At 44.7% G+C, this 17,500-nt stretch overlaps 1 protein-coding gene across 3 annotated transcripts in view; it reads right to left on the reverse strand.

The window, feature by feature from the left end:
* Positions 1–3,992: 3,992 nt before the first annotated feature.
* The window catches only part of LOC129825173 (protein cornichon homolog 3-like), a 50,764-nt gene continuing 37,256 nt past the window's right edge, over positions 3,993–17,500 (reverse strand). For 2 of the 3 annotated variants that reach the window (XM_055885054.1, XM_055885051.1), the window contains 3 exons: positions 17,243–17,355; positions 11,455–11,601; positions 3,993–8,358 (listed from right to left, as the gene is read on the reverse strand). In XM_055885054.1, the coding sequence (XP_055741029.1) occupies positions 8,331–8,358; positions 11,455–11,601; positions 17,243–17,355 (288 nt within the window). In that variant the 3' untranslated portion in view covers positions 3,993–8,330. The remainder of the gene's footprint in view (positions 8,359–11,454; positions 11,602–17,242; positions 17,356–17,500) is intronic. The other variant, XM_055885053.1, reaches the window with a different exon arrangement.

Raw genomic sequence — 17,500 nt, forward strand, 5'->3', positions numbered from 1 at the left:
AAACCAAAGCCAGTGGAGTGGACAGTACGAGACGGTGTCTGATCTGGACCGGGGGAGATACTGTACAGTGTGTCACATGTGTTCAGATCCAGGGTTGGAGGGAGTGGAAGGAACAGGCAGGTGAAATTCTCTCTCCCAGGGGCTGCTGGGTAATGCGAGCTGACAGGATGGGCATCTAAAACAGCCAGGACAGGTTGTCCGTCTGCTGCAGCGGGGGGCACAACCACACACGTCAAGCCCCATAATGCTCAGCAACAGTCTCCCATCCAAGGATATTACAGGAGAGGACAGTAACACACATTGAGGGAAACGCAATGGAAGCAGGAAAGTGTACAATTCACTTCACCAGGAAGATAGCATTTGGTTGGCTTTAGACTTTAGGGGGTATTTTCAGGTCAGTCTGGCTGTGTTGGTAGAAACTGAAATCCAGACGTGATGAGGATTTAGAGAAAAGCTGTGATCTGGAATCTGTCACTGCTGCGGGAGGAGGTGAGACATGACATCATAACACCTCAGTCACCTGATCACTCTAAAATGAATATATCAAAATTAGATGTCCTGTACAGAGCCTCTTAACACACATAGCTGATCTACTGTACAAGACACAAGCATCTCTTTCAGCGGGTAAGAGGTGTCTTCTGAGTGGGGTGGCGGAAGCAGGTTAAGAGAATTTCAGTTTGAGTGCCAGAGCCGTTTGACATGAGCTGAATGTCATTTCACGGCTTTAAGTGAGGAGCGTCAGATGCTGGCAAGCGGAGCAGAGAAGGAGGCGAGGTAGAAGAGAGGAACGGCGAGGGGAACGTCAGTCTGAGCGCAGTTTAATTAAGAGGCATGTGGCAGTGATCAGTGCCCCATGGGAAGACAGGCTGTCACCGATCTGTCACCGCCCGCAACATTGGACACAGCTCTGACATACTGACATGGGCAAAGCACTCAAACACACACATAAAAGCATGCATGAGAATTTCAGTTTGAGTGCCAGAGCCGTTTGACAGGAGCTGAATGTCATTTCACGGCTTTAAGTGAGGAGGGGGTATTTTCTAGGTCCGTAGAAACAAAGAGATCTTCTGACAATTAATCTTGATGGTTGTACAGTTGCATCAAATAAACTGTGAAGGACCTCTACGTTACTCTGGACCCTGATCTCTCTTTTGACGAACATATCAAGACTGTTTCAAGGACAGCTTTTTTCCATCTAAGTAACATTGCAAAAATCAGAAACTTTCTGTACAAAAATGATGCAGAAAAATGTATCCATGCTTTTGTCACTTCTAGATTAGACTACTGCAATGCTCTACTTTCCGGCTACTTGGATAAAGCACTGAAATAAACTTCAGTTACTACTTAACACGGCTGCTAGAATCTTGACTAGATCCAAAACATTTGATCATATTACTCCTGTGCTAGCCTCTACACTGGCTTCCTGTTAAAGCTAGGGCTGATTTCAAGGTTTTACTGCTAACCTACAAAGCATTACATGGGCTTGCTCCTACCTATCTTTCCGATTTGGACCTACACGTACGCTACGGTCACAAGACACAGGCCTCCTTACTGTCCCTAGAATTTCTAAGCAAATAGCTGGAGGCAGGGCTTTCTCCTATAGAGCTCCATTTTTATGGAATGGTCTGCCTACCCATGTGAGAGACATAGACTCGGTCTCGACCTTTAAGTCTTTATTGAAGACTCATCTCTTCAGTATGTCCTATAATTGAGTGTAGTCTGGCCCAGAGGTGTGAAGGTGAATGGAAAGGCACTGGAGTGACAAACCGCCCTTGCTGCCTCTGCCTGGCCGGTTCCCCTCTCTCCACTGGGATTCTCTGGCTCTAACCCTATTACGGGGGCTGAGTCACTGGTTTACTGGTGCTCTGCCATGCCGTCCCTAGGAGGGGTGCGTCACTTGAGTGGGTTGAGTGGGTTGAGTCACTGACGTGATCTTCCTGTCCGGGTTGGTGCCCCGCTCGGGTTCGTGCCGTGGGGGAGATCTTCGTGGGCTATACTCGGCCTTGTCTCAGGGTAGTAAGTTGGTGGTTTAAAGATATCCCTCTAGTGGTGTGGGGGCTTTGCTTTGGCAAAGTGGGTGGGGTTATATCCTGCCTGGTTGGCCCTGTCCGGCGGTATAGCCGGATGGGGCCACAGTGTCTCCCAACCCTCCTGTCTCAGCCTCCAGTATTTATGCTGCAATAGTTTGTGTCGGTGGGCTAGGGTCAGTCTGTTATATCTGGAGTATTTATCCTGTCTCATCTGGTGTCCTGTGTAAATTTAAGTATGCCCCCTCTAACTTTCTCTCTCTCTCTCTTTCGCTCTTTTCTCTCTTCTCTCAGAAGACCTGAGCCCTAGGACCATGCCTCAGGACTACCTGGCCTGATGACTCATTGCTGTCCCCAGTCTATGTGATCGTGCTGATGCTCCAGTTTCAACTGGAACCCTGACCTGTTCACCGGACGTGCTACCTTGTCCCGGACCTGATGTTTTCAACTCTCTCTCTACCGCACCTGTTGTCTCTAACTGAATGATCGGCTATGAAAAGCCAACTGACATTTACTCCTGAGGTGCTGACCTGTTGAACCCTCTACAACCACTGTGATTATTATTATTTGACCCTGCTGGTCATCTATGAACGTTTGAACATCTTGGCCATGTACTGTTATAATATCCACCCGGCACAGCCAGAAGAGGACTGGCCACCCCTCAGAGCCTGGTTCCTCTCTAGGTGTCTTCCTAGGTTCCTGCCTTTCTAGGGAGTTTTTCCTAGCCACCGTGCTTCTACACCTGCATTGCTTGCTGTTTGGGGTTTTAGGCTGGGTTTCTGTACAGTGTTTTGAGATATCAGCTGATGTAAAAAGGGCTTGATAAATAAATTTGATTGATGAAAGCACATATGCACGCAAACCCACTATACACATGAAAGCATGTTTGCAAGCCAGCAAGCACACACACATGCATGCAGAGTTGTATAATCACACAGGAAAGGAGGACCAATGACATCAGCAGGAATCACAGCTTCTCTTGCTCTTCACACAAATCATCAGAGAGAAGACAGAAGGATTCTACATCTCTGTAACCACGTTAAGGAAGTGATACAGATGCCAGACAGGTGGGCAGGATACAGCAGGAGACAGGAGATGTGGTAGTAGGGCAAAGTGAAGTAAGAACACAATAGAATCTGACAGTGTTACTGTGCAGTAATGCCCTCATATCCACATCAGATATGGTTACCAGGATACAACTAGTCTCTCATGACAGATGTGGTTCTGGGTGTTGAGATTAGCAAACAACAAATGAATGTGTGCTTACAGTAAATAGGTTATAGCGAACATAGTTGACTGTAATAGATAGATATACACTGAGTGCACAAAACATTAGGAACACCTTCCTAATATTGAGTTGCACCACTCTACAAGTTGTTGAAAGCGTTCCACAGGGATACTGACCCATGTTGACTCAGATGCTTCCCACAGTTGTGTCAAGTTGGATGGATGTCTTTTGGGTGGTGGACCATTCTTGATACACACGGGAAACGGTTGAGCGTGAAAAACCCAGCAGCGTTGCAGTTTTTTTACACAATCAAACCGGTGCGCCTGGCACCTTCTACCATACCTCGTTCAGAGGCACTGAAATATTTTGTCTTGCCCATTCACCCTCTGAATGGCACAGATACAGAATCCATGTCTCAATTGCCTCAAGACTCATAAATCCTTCCTTAACCTGTCTCCTCACCTTCTACACTGATTGAAGTGGATTTAACAAGTGACATCAAAAGGGATCATAGCTTTCATATGGATTGACCATGTCAGTCTGTCATGGAAAGAGCAGTTGTTCCTGATGTTTTATACAGTCAGTGTAGATCTTTGGGGAAATAGATTATTTCTTCAGTCCTTTAGATGACGACATCATTTCCTCCCCTTGACAGTTATAGTCCTCCAGCCATTTCAAAACCTACATCATGACAGGAAAATCATTTCAGGAAAAGAGAGAAAAAAAAGAGACATACATTTTAAAATAGTCATACTTTATTTCATAAACAATTATCTAAATGAATCCTCGATGGACGCATACAGAGTTAAGACTGTGCTCTTACATAATATAACAAGATGGGCATTCCTTTCTAAACCTTGCGTAAAGGTTGATGAAATACTTCTGAGCAAAGATACATACGAACGATGCAGCTAACTGACAGCGTGGGTATCATGAATTATCTGACAGACAATACCATGAAAAAGCATTGCCAAAAGCTCTGAAGTCCATAGTTGTTTTCAGACAGTGTTTAGTTATTGCCAGCATCTGGTAGCTTCTGGTAATGGCAGTGGAACCACAGTTAGAACCTATATACTAGACATCTTGCAGTGGAGGCAGATATGCAATTCACTTATATTTATGATGAAATGTTTTTTGGATAAAGTATGAAGGGAAGCAGTTAACAATTACATTTAAATTACCATGAATAAATGAAGTAAATACGTCCAACATTTGGTCCATTATGGAAATAGTGGCAAAAAGAGTCATATTTTTTCCCCATTTAAAATAGGGTTTATTAAATCTTTATATACCGGAAGACCTTGACCCATTTGGGTAGACCACAGAGTATTTAAACATAACGAAACATTCTAAATATTGTACAAAAAATAAAATACAAAGAATTGCTTTTCTAGTTCTCCCCCCAAAAGATTTAATCCCTCCACCAAATAGCTTCACTATAACTACAGAGAATCCCACAATATTCCATTTGTATATAATGCGTTGTCAACCATATTTCATTCTGAATTGCTTTTTTTAAGAATACACAAAATACACACACACACATCACAAAAGCCATTCACATAGTAATGTAATGTTGTATATCAACACACAGGCCATGTAGTGTAATGCGGCAGGCAAAAATGCAACATTGGCTGACCTGGTTTCCCTGTCCCTGTACAGAATGTTCACCTTGTCTCTGTACAGGATGTGTCATCTCCCCTTCCCACCAGTAAAGAAATAGCTACTGTCAGTGAGACTCTAAGGGCAGATGGGTGAAGAAGAAGACCTGTTTGTCCCACTGACAACCACGACTGTGCTGTGTACAACTGTGCTGTGTCGGAGGCAAACTGTGCAAAATAATATAAAATATACAGTGTCTGTAAAAGATTGTATAGGTTCAGGACAATTGTGAAACATCACAGCACAGTTGAAAATCTATGGCAAATAGAAATCAAAACTGGATGGTCTTCAGAGATAGATGGGAGGGGTTGAGGTTGCTGAAGGATGGGACTTAAAACAAACAAAATATAACTCTTGTAAAATATACTGTTTCTGTAAAATGTATATAGTATGTATAAGCTGGAAATAGAAGTGTTGTTGTCCATTAGTTTACTCCAATTAGGGGAGGGGTAGTAGGGTTACGGGGAAATAATAAAGGAACATAAATAAAACAATATATGCATTACCGTTCAAAAGTTTGGGGTCACTTAGAAATGTCTTTGTTTTTGAAAGAAAAGCAAATTTTTTGAACATTAAAATAACATCAAATTGATCAGAAATACAGTGTAGACATTGTTTATTTTTTATGGAATATCTACATAGGTGTACAGAGGCCCATTATCAGCAACCATCACTCCTGTGTTCCAATGGCACATTGTGTTAGCTAATCCAAGTTTATCATTTTAAAAGGGTAATTGATCATTAGAAAACACTTTTGCAATTATGTTAGCACAGCTGAAAACTGTTATCCTGATTAAAGAAGCAATAAAACTGGCCTTCTTTAGACTAGTTGAGTATCTGGAGCATCAGCATTTGTGGGTTCGATTACAGGCTCAAAATGGCCAGAAACAAAGAACTTTCTTCTGAAACTCGTCAGTCTATTCTTGTTCTGAGAAATTAAGGCTATTCCATGCGAGAAATTGCCAAGAAACTGAAGATCTTGTACAATGCTGTGTACTACTCCCTTTACAGACCTGTGCAAACTGGCTCTAACCAGAATAGAAAGAGGAGTGGGAGGCCCCGGTGCACAACTGAGCAAGAGGACTAGTACATTAGAGTGTCTAGTTTGAGAAACAGACACCTCACAAGTCCTCAACTCGCAGCTTCGTTAAATAGTACCCGCAAAACATCAGTCTCAACATCAACAGTGTTGCTGCAAAGACAAAGCCATATCTCAGACTGGCCAATAAAAATAAAAGATTACAATGGGCAAAGGAACACAGACACTGGACAGAGATATGGCTTTTTCTTTGCAACTCTGCCTAGAAGGCCAGCATCTCGGAGTCGCCTCCTCACTGTTGACGTTAAGACTGGTGTTTTGCCGGTACTATCTAATGAATATTTTTACTATTTCCTACATTGTAGAATAATAATGAAGACATTAAAACTATGAAATAACACACATGGAATCATGTAGTAACCATAAAAGTTTTAAACAAATCAAAATATATTTTCTATTTTAGATTCTTCAAAGTTGCCACCCTTTGCCTTGATGACAGCTTTGCACACTCTTGGCATTCTCTCAACCAGCTTCACCTGGAATGCTTTCTTGAAGAAGTTCCCACATATGCTGAGCACCTGTTGGCTGCTTTTTCTTCACTCTGTGGTCCAAATAATCCGAAACCATCTCAATTGGGTTGAGGTTGGGTGATTGTGGAACCCAGGTCATCTGATGCAGCACTCCATCACTCTTCTTCTTGGTCAAATAGCCCTTACACAGCCTGAAGGTGTGTTGGGTCATTGTCCTGTTGAAAAGCAAATAATAGTCCCACTAAGAGCAAACCAGATGGGGTGGTGTATCGCTGCAGAATGCTATTGTAGCCATGCTGGTTAAGTGTGCCTTGAATTCTAAACAACTCATGTTTATTTGTTTACCTGATACTAGGTGTCACCAGCAAAGCACCCATACACCATCACACCTCCTCCACCATGCTTCACGGTGGGAACCACACACGCAGAGATCATCCGTTCACCTACTTTTCGTCTCTCAAAGACACGGCGGTTGGAACCAAAAATCTCAGATTTGGTCTCATCAGACCAAAGGACAGATTTCCACCGGTTTAATGTCCATTGCTCATGTTTCTTGGCCCAAGTAAGTCTCTTTTCTTATTGGTGTCCTTTAGTAGTGGTTTCTTTGCAGCAATTCAACCATGAAGGCCTAATTCACGCAGTCTCCTCTGAACAGTTGATGTTGAGATGTGTCTGTTACTTGAACTCTGTGAAGTATTTATTTGGGCTGCAATCTGAGGCTGGTAACTCTAATGAACTTATCCTCTGCAGCAGAGGTAACTCTGGGTCTAACTTTCCTGTTGTGGTCTTCATGAGAACCAGTTTCATCATAGCTCTTGATGGTTTTTGCGACTGCACTTGAAGAAACTTTCAAAGTTCTTGAAATGTTCCATATTGACTGACCTTAGTAATGATGGACTGTCGTTTCACTTTGCTTATTTTAGCTGTTCTTGCTATAATATGGACTTGGTCTTTTACCAAATAGGGCTATCTTCTGTATACCACCCCTACCTTGTCACAACACAATTGATTGTCTCAAATGCATTAAGAAGGAAAGAAATTCCACAAATTATTTTTAACAAGGCACAACTGTTAATTTAAATGCATTTCAGGTGACTACCTCATAAAGCTGGTTGAGAAAATATCAAGAGTGTGCAAATCTGTCATCAAGGCAAAGGGTAGCTACTTTGATGAACACTTTTTTGGTTAGTACATGATTCCATATGTGTTATTTCATAGTTTTGATGTCTTCACTATTATTGTACAATGTGGAACATTGTAAAAATAAAGAAAAACCCTTGAATGAGTAGGTGTGTCCCAACTTTTGACTGGAACTGTATAAATATTAACCCCCCCAAAAATACATATTAACCCCCCTAAATATATGAGGGATTGGAAATGACGCAGACAATTACATTGATTGAAGCCACAATCTATCTGCAATATTAAAGCTGATCCACCCCCTAAAAAAGAATTAAAACACTACTGTGTCCTACTATGGTAGTGGTGATGCTACTGTACTTCTCCAGGACAGGCTGTGAGTACAAACATTGGCCAGGCAGTGACAGACAAAAGTAGATATGGTGGTCGCTGTGACTCATCATGGGCTGTTGACCTACAGAGTACTGTAAACAGTAAGGTCTGGTTACATGAGGAGACGATGGGGACTGGTGCTGAAACCCGTCCTTTTCCTCCAGACCAGCACAGCCCAGACTCAACAACGGTCCTTCTTCTCATGAAACAGAAAAGCTGTGACACAAAGTGCTCTTTTTTGCTCCAAAGTTGTTGTTTGCGTTAGCTAACTCATATTCCAGAAATCAGTCTCTGATATCCGGAGGGTGGCTCAAATACAGAGAGTTCTGCTGTTATGAGGTTACCAAGGAGTAGACCATACTGGAAGACAAGAGAGGGAAAAAACACAAGAATCCAAATCAATGACTGAGACTACATGATTGGACCAAACAGTATAACCAACAACAGTTACAAACAACATTGACAAAAACTATTTGATTATAAACTGGTCCACTGGAATTAATACGCATTCAAGAAAGGAGCATTCAAGCATTGTGTTAAAGTGTTTAATAAATGTCTGATAAATCCATGCTTGGTTTAGTAGTGGTTGATGTGTTCTGGCTGGGTGCCTGGGTGGCTGCCAGATTCACTGAGACTTTGTTTGTGTTTGTTTATTTGAAGTTGCAATTAAAATAGCCCTTTAATGTTGTGCATATGGGCTTTTCAACTAGAAAGGATAAACATTTTTCCTATTTAAAACACAAGCAACTAAATAAGCAAGAAATATATGTCAGGCTGTGGTAAAGTTCTGCTTGAGTAATCTTATCGATAAATCAAACTTAAATATGAAATATTTATTTGAAGAACTGGGCTCGAAATAAGAGAGAGGGCTACTGTATGTCCTAGCACACACAACACTGCTAATGAAATATACAATTTGATGGTTTATTCAAATGAGGACAGTTTTGTTCTTTACAAACCATGATTCATGTTAGCATAACAACATGTTGTGAACTGGTCAGACAAGCGTAGGTTTCCAAGATGCCAACACTTAACATTTGTTCTTAGCATCAGGTAAACGAAAAAACATCTTCGAAAATAAGATAGCCTCCTAGCTAACTCTACTACAACAGCACATTTAGTGCTTAAACTAAGCATGATCACCTAGCTACTCCAAAATGGAGACAGTTGCATGAATCCTGCTCTCTTCTGGCATGTGCGGACACTAATCCCTGCTGCGGTGAAGCCTGAGCTCTCTTGCCAGTCTGGGTTATCAATATCCTTGTCTCCTAATGTAATGGAGGCACAATAAGTATGGTGGCCTGGAGGTGTCTTACACCCAGTGTTAGGAGAACCAGAGGCAGATTAGGCAGATGATGTCTCTAACAGCCAATCACCCCTCAGAGATGTAGCTAGATTAATTAGTAGCCTTAGCCCAAAGCTACTTCTCCTCACCACGGCATCTACTTATTGTAGCTCATCACAGGATCACTGTTCCTAATCTACTGTACAAACACCTCCATTATTACTCAGCTGTTAGGTGTAGACTGGTTTAGTCCCCTGGTCATTTGATGAAGACCAAACCTAGTGTCCAAACAGTGAGACAGCAAGCTGAACAACAGCTGAGGAGATGTGTGGAACAGACACTCTCTAGCTATTGGATCTCCCACTTGCTGTTAAACACCTTCAGTGTAACAAGCCCTGTACTTGGAATGTTGTCAAGAGTTACTATAACTGCACTAATATACCATTGCCTTAGATATTATATTACAGTATGAGATGTGAATTAGATCCCATTTCATCTCCAGACTGTTCATCATGGTAGAGGGGGCAGACATGCTACATATGTCCTTGCTGTCAGCTTGTCATCTATCTGAATGTCATTGAGGTTGTTTAATTCACCCAGTGGTTTGGCTTCCACAGGCGAATACAGCATATTCCTCACTGAGCTAATACACTTGTATATTGAGCTCGGCTTCCTTATCAAAGCCACATAGTCATTTCTTGTTCCAATATATTTCAACGGATGTTGGGCTAATGAGCCGAGGCAAACCTGGCCATTGTAATTGAGAGGGTTATGCCTCCAGAGTCAATCTTTGATTTCCCATCAATCTGTGAGTGGGAGAGCATTATGCAGCTGATGCTCGATAGTTTCAGGCAGTGAGTGTGTGTACAGTATGTGTGTGTGTGTGTGTGTGTGTGTGTGTGTGTGTGTGTGTGTGTGTGTGTGTGTGTGTGTGTGTGTGTGTGTGTGTGTGTGTGTGTGTGTGTGTGTGTGTGTGTGTGTGTGTGTGTGTGTGTGTGTGTGTGTGCCTCTGCATTTGTTTGTAAGTGTGTATGTATGTATGTAAGGAAAGGTTTAGAGATCATGCCAAAGACAAGTGGAGATGTGAGTGAGAGTGGGTAGGCTTTGGAGCAGTATTACAGTAGTAGACAAAGAGGGAAGCATTCATATACAGTAACGTAACATAACATCCCTAGCAGTGATTAAACATTAGCAAAAATCACACATCTCATCAATGTTAACCTGAGGACTCCATTTTATTATCTTGCTATGTTATATTCCATACTGGACTCCACTAGAGTGACCGCCTCCCCTGTGACAAACACCAGTAGGTCAGGGGGGTGGGAGTAATGTAGGTCAGAGGTTAGGGGTTAAAGATGATCTCCCTCAGGAGGCCCATTCTCCAGGCAAGGTTGTGCATCAGTGCTACAGTATCGCTGAGGGGGGAGAAAGAGTGTGTGCAGGGGTCAGTGGGTCAGTGAGGGGGTCAGAATCACAAGGTGACAAACCCACTGAAGAGAGACTCACTAGGTGAAGGCCAGCGGAGCACCAAATGGCAGGTCAGGTCCAGTACACGCTACAGCCGAGGGGAAGAGAGTCAAATGACCACATTCACCACTTCCGACTGGTCAATTACAAATTCACTGTTTCTCTGGTGAGATGTTACTACTACCTGGGGCTGTAGGGTCAATTCCATTTAGATTTAGTCAATATAAGTGATCGTTTAAAACGTTTTAGTTCAGGAATTGAAAATGTCCCACCCATAACCTGAATTGGCTAAACTGAAAAGACAATTTCCCGCGGCCCTTAGGGCTGCAGGGCCAATCCATTGTGACTGGAGGATATACTATGTAGTGTAGTGCATGGCTATGTAAACATCAACAGCAAATGACCCAGTGAAAAAGAACAGGTATCTAAGAGGTTCACTGCTGGCTGCATGGCATACTGAAAGGGCATAATGTCCTTGTGAATTCAGATGCTGGTTTAGGCACAGTAGAAATCTACACATGGGATCTTTAATCTTTAAACAGCCAATACAGCATGTATACATATACATGTCTGAAAAGCATGAAACAGCCCTGAAAAGGAGTAACAACTATACTGTAGTTAGTCACTTTGAGGTGAAAGATGATCGTTGTCTGCATCTTAACACCGGACCAAAAAACACAGTGGGAAGTGCATTCGTCACTCACCAGTAGAGATAGTAGAAGAAGGAGAGGACGAAGAAGGACATCTTGCACCAGGCCTCTTTTTGGCAGAACTTGAGCGTGTCTCCGTTCATGACCGAGGCTGGGTCGTAGAGGAGCTCCTTAGTGTCTGTGGGGCTGTGGAAGTACCTACCGAATAGGGACACGACACACGAGGGGTAGTTGACCCGTAGAGACGGAAGGGAAGATGAAAGGAAGAATGGAGAGATGGAGGATGAGTAGGGGGGACACCCTCTTTACATGAAACATCTGACTGTTCATGATTAGTATGATTAAGTTGTGCATGACTACAGGTAGTAGTAGTAGTTGTAATGCATGGTTTATGAACATAGGTCCATGTATTTACTTATGTTAATAGATACATGAACACATGGTTTATAATGATTTACCAATAGTTTGCTAATGGGTAACAAACTATTCAATAATGGTTTATAAGTCATTTGTACTATAGACAGACTTAAATAAATGATGACAGGTTTTTTTTTAATTCATGTGGAACAAGATTGCTACAGTAAGCTGACTGAAAACACATTCTCACACACATTCTCATTTAAGAATGTGCGTGAGAATGTGTTTTCAGTCAGCTTAATGTACCTGGTAATAATCCAGAATCACAACCATTCTGCCCATTCCATTAACACATCTGTACCTCTCCCATCGGGGGGGGGGGGGGGGGGGGCTGTCTGTAACCTCAGCTCCACTACCTCTCACACTACCTGAATAAGAGAGAGGAACAGGCACAGAGAGAGGGACCCATGTGGAGGTTGATAGAGAGAGAAGGTGAAGGGGAAATGGTGGGGGCAGAGTGGGGACAGGGGGGAGCTGTCTATGTCTGTGTCTGCTACCAGGGTGAGTTCAGTCTCAACACAGAGAGACAGAGGGATCCCCTCTACTGTAGCAGTGCTCTTCCAGTGGACCCAGCTGCATTACCCTCCAGATAGCAGAGACTGGAGATGGCTGCACTGGGGGTTTGGGGGGGGTGGGGGGTGGAACAGCTCAGTCTGACTAGTGAGGTGCTCTGCTGGGCACTAAGAGCCACAGGCATTATGTTCGCTGGCACATTTTGGAGGCATTGGAAGCCAACCACACTTTTGGGAAAGCGTAATGGTCCTCTTATGATGAGGCTATATGGAATTGGCCTTAAACTGAGACATTTTTCACAGAAATGTAGCCACCGCTTTTAATCTGCATGTACAGTATCCAAATCCAGATAGCTGATGTTCTGAAAGAGCTGCAAAATCTGGAGCCCTACAAATCACCTGGGCTAGAAATTATCCGCCGCAATTGTTGCAACCCCTTTACAAGCCTGTTCAACCACTCTTTCGTATCGTCTGAGATCCCCAAAGATTGGAAAGCTGCCGCGGTTATCCCCCTCTTCAAGGGGGGAGACACTCTAGACCCAAACTGTTACAGACCTATATCTATCCTACCCTGCCTTTCTAAAATCTTCGAAAGCCAAGTGAACAAACAGATCACCGACCATTTCGAATCCCACCGTACTTTCTCCGCTATTCAATCTGGTTTCCGAGCTGGTCATGGGTGCACCTCAGCCATGCTCAAGGTCCTAAACGATATTATATCCGCCATCGATAAAAGACAATACTGTGCAGCCGTATTCATCGACCTGGCCAAGGTTTTCGACTCTGTCAATCACCGCATTCTTATCGGCAGACTGGTTTCTCAAATGACTGCCTCGTCTGGTTCACCAACTACTTCTCAGACAGAGTTCAGTGTGTCAAATCGGAGGGCTTGTTGTCCAGACCTCTGGCAGTCTCTATGGGTGTGCCATAGGCTTCAATTCTCGGTCTGACTCTTTTCTCTGTATACATCAATGATGTCGCTCTTGCTGCTGGTGATTCTCTGATCCACCTCTACGCAGACGACACCATTCTGTATACTTAACTAACCTCCAGATGAGCTTCAATGCCATACAACTCTCCTTCCGTGGCCTCCAACTGCTCCTAAATGCAAGTAAAACTAAATGCATGCTCTTCAACCGATCGCTGCCCGCACCTGCCTGCCCGTCCAGCATCACTACTCTGGACGGTTCTGACTTAGAATATGTGGACAAGTACAAATACCTAGGTGCCTGGTTAGACTGTAAACTCTCCTTCCAGACTCACATTAAGCATCTCCAATCCAAAATTAAATCTAGAATTGGCTGCCTATTTCGCAACAAAGCATCCTTCACTCATGCTGCCAAACATACCCTCGTAAAACTGACTATCCTACCAATCCTTGACTTCGGCGATGTCATTTGCAAAATAGCCTCCAACACTCTACTCAGCAAATTGGATGCGGTCTATCACAGTGCCATCCGTTTTGTCACCAAAGCCCCATATACTACCCACCACTGCGACCTATATGCTCTCGTTGGCTGGGCCTCGCTTCATATTCGTCACCAAACCCACTGGAACCAGGTCATCTATAAGTATTTGCTAGGTTAAGCCCCGTCTTATCTCAGCTCACTGGTCACCATAGCATCACCCACCCATAGCACGCGCTCCAGCAGGTATATTTCACTGGTCATCCCCAAAGCCAATTCCTACTTTGGCCGCAGTCACGCCCTGGCCTTAGTTATCTTTGTTTTCTTTATTATTTTAGTTAGGTCAGGATGTGACATGGGGGATGTTTGTGTGTGTTTGTCTCTAGAGACTGTGAAGGAGCTAATGGGGAAATTGGAGGAGAGAGTTATGAGGGAGGTGCTGTGTTGGTGCTTGAGGCACGATATCCGCCCGACGGAGCGAGTCGGGGACTTGATGTCACCTGAGTTAGCTCTCCATACTCATCCTGAGGTGCGTGCTAGCCGTCTGGTGAAGACTGTGCCAGTACCACGCACCAGGCCTCCTGTGCACATCCCTAGCCTTGCACGTCCTGCGCCAGCTCAACGCACCAGATCTCCTGTTGCAGCCCCTCGCACTCGCCCAGTGGTGCGTGTTCCCAGTCCAGTACCACTAGTGCCAACACCACGCGCCAGGCTTCCAGTGTGTCTCCAGAGCTCTGTTCCTCCTCCACGAACTCGCCTTGAGGTGCGTGTCCTTAGCCCGGTACCACCAGTTCCGGTACCACACACCAGGCCTACTGTGCGCCTCAGCCGTCTAGAGTCTCCCGTCTGCCCAGCGCCGCCTGCGCTACCCGTCTATCCAGCGCCGTCTGAGTCTGCCATCTGCCCAGCGCCGTCTGCGCTGCCTGCCTGCCCAGAGCCATCTGAGCTGCCTGCCTGCCCAGAGCCATCTGAGCTGCCTGCCTGCCCAGAGCCATTAGAGCTGCCTACCTGCCCAGCGCCATCTGACCTGCCTGCCTGCCCAGCGCCATCTGAGCCGTCCGTCTGTCCCGAGCCGTCAGAGCCGTCCGTCTGTCCCGAGCCGTCAGAGCCGCCCGTCTGTCCCGAGCTGCCAGAGCCGCCCGCCAGTCAGGAGCTACCAGAGCCGCCCGCCTGTCAGGAGCTGCGAGAGCCGCCCGCCAGTCAGGAGCTGCCAGAGCCCCCCGCCAGTCAGGAGCTGCCAGAGCCGCCCGCCAGTCAGGAGCTGCAAGAGCCGCCCGCCAGTCATGAGCTGCAAGAGCCGCCCGCCAGTCATGAGCTGCCCTCAGTCATGAGCTGCCCATCAGTCCGAAGCTGCCCCTCAGTCCGGAGCTGCCCCCCAGTCCGGAGCTGCCGCCCAGTCCGGAGCTGCCCCTCCGTCCAGTGGCGCCCTCTACGATGATCTTCAATCCGGGACTCGCTGCAAGGGTCCTCGTTCCTGGGAGGCCACCTAAGCGGGTATTGACTATGGTGGAGTGGGGTCCACGTCCCACACCCGAGCCACCGCCGTAGGAAGGCCCACCCGGACCCTCCCCTTCTGTGTCAGGTTTTGCGGCCGGAGTCCGCACCTTTGGGGGGGGGGGGGGGGTGGGGGGGGGGTACTGTCACGCCCTGGCCTTAGTTATCTTTGTTTTCTTTATTATTTTAGTTAGGTCAGGGTGTGACATGGGGGATGTTTGTGTGTGTTTGTCTCGTTTAGGGTGTTTGTATTGTCTAGGTTTTTTTTGTAGAGTTCATGGGGTTATGTTCAGTGTAGGTGTTTATGTAAGTCTATGGTTGCCTAGATTGGTTCTCAATTAGAGACAGCTGTCTATCGTTGTCTCTAATTGAGAGTCATATTTAGGCAGCCATAGTCATTAGGTAGGTTGTGGGTAATTGTCTGTTTTGACGTTAGTTGCCAGTGTCTGCACTTATTTGTTTTGTATAGCTTCACGATCGTGTTCTTCGTCTTTCTTAAATAAATACAACTATGTATTTATATCACGCTGCGCCTTGGTCCTCTCTTTCACCCGAAGACGATCGTGACAGCCGCCTTTCCTTCCAGTTCTCTGCTGCCAATGACTGGAACAAATTGCAAAAAACACTGAAGCTGGAGACTCATATCTCCCTCACTAACTTTAAGCAACAGCTGTCAGAGCAGCTTACAGATCATTGCACCTGTACATTGCCCATCTGTAAATAGCCCACCCAACTATCTCATCCCCATATTGTTATATATATATTTTTTTCTCCTTTGCACATCTATCACTCCAGTGTTTAACTGCTAAATTGTAATTATTCCGCCACTATGGCCTATTTATTGCCTTACCTCCCTAATCTTACCTCATTTACACACACTGTATATAGACTTGTATATTGTGTTATTGGCTGTATGTTTGTACTCTGTGTTGTTGTTTGTGTCGCACTGCATTGCTTTATCTTGGCCAGGTCGCAGTTGTAAATGAGAACTTGTTCTCAACTGGCCTACCTGGTTAAATAAAGGTGAAAAAAAATAAAAATAATAAACAGTAAGTGTCTGCTTTACACAGGTAGTGATGCTCCGTTCCACTGTCTTGCTGCTGCTAAACCTAAATCTAAATATCTCCCCTGTTGATGTGGCTGTGTGTCACTGAGCCCCTGCTGCATGTGGGGGCTGATAAAGGAGGAGGGGACGAGCTGAAGACTTTAGGCATCAGCTGTACTCACTGGGAAGGAAAGCAGACGGACAGATCTATAGCTGCTGTGTGTCTCCCACCCCCATATTTCCACCTCTCTTTCGTTCACTCTTTTCTTTCTTTATTTCTTTCTCTCTCTCTCGCTCTTGCTCTCTGGCTCTCTCTCCATCTCTCCTTGTCTCCTCTCAGCTGTGCAGAGAGAACAGCATCTGTAGCCACATGGCATCTGGCAGTCTGCAATTAATGAGTCAGAGAGCACTGCTGCGTAACTTCAACCGGCTGAGCAAAACAATCACAGAGTTCTGCAAGTGATTCACATCAAATAACGAAAACAAGAACAAGCCAAAAGAAAAGAGAATATAACGTGTTAATGGGAGGGAGCCGTGACAGGTGACTCTTTTTCAGGGTGTGATATCAGATAATCATAACCAAGCCTGTCTGTCAAATTGCAATTTCAACTTATTGAAGTGTTCAATTCATTAAAAAAATACAATATTTTTCTTTATTGCGGTAACTTTTGAAAAGCTCTATAGATTTTTACAAAGGATTTCTCACAAAAACGCAAGGTATTGAAAGACTGTTTGTCCCTTTGTTGCGCAGAGACAAAACAATCTGTTTCATATTTACAATGACTGCAGACTCCACTAAACTCTACTTTGTCAGTCAAATTTATGTCAATGTTTTATGTTGGCCTTTGTCTATGAATGTCTCGTGAATATTTCAATATCAGTGCTTATCTTCTGGGCACCACACTGAATTCATGATATCTTACAAATGAGAGAAGGACAAAGTAGACTGGTCCAGCTTCGATAGTTACCTCCATGTGTTGTAGAAGAGGAGGGGGATGTTGAGGCCTACTGTCAGCCACTCCTGGGCACACAGGAACATGATACAGAACAGCCCATGGATAGAATACTCTGGAAGCACCAACTGGCAGGGAGAGAAGGAGGGAGTGAGGGAGGGAGAGAGAGAGAGGGGGAGCCCGAGAGAAAGGGAGGGAGAAGAGGGTTGATCGAAAGAGAAATGCTCTTGAGAGAGGCCATTTTACATCTTCTCATTCACAGATTATTCATCA

Source organism: Salvelinus fontinalis, chromosome 27 (genome assembly GCF_029448725.1).
Source record: "Salvelinus fontinalis isolate EN_2023a chromosome 27, ASM2944872v1, whole genome shotgun sequence".
Classification (NCBI taxonomy): Eukaryota; Metazoa; Chordata; class Actinopteri; order Salmoniformes; family Salmonidae; genus Salvelinus; species Salvelinus fontinalis.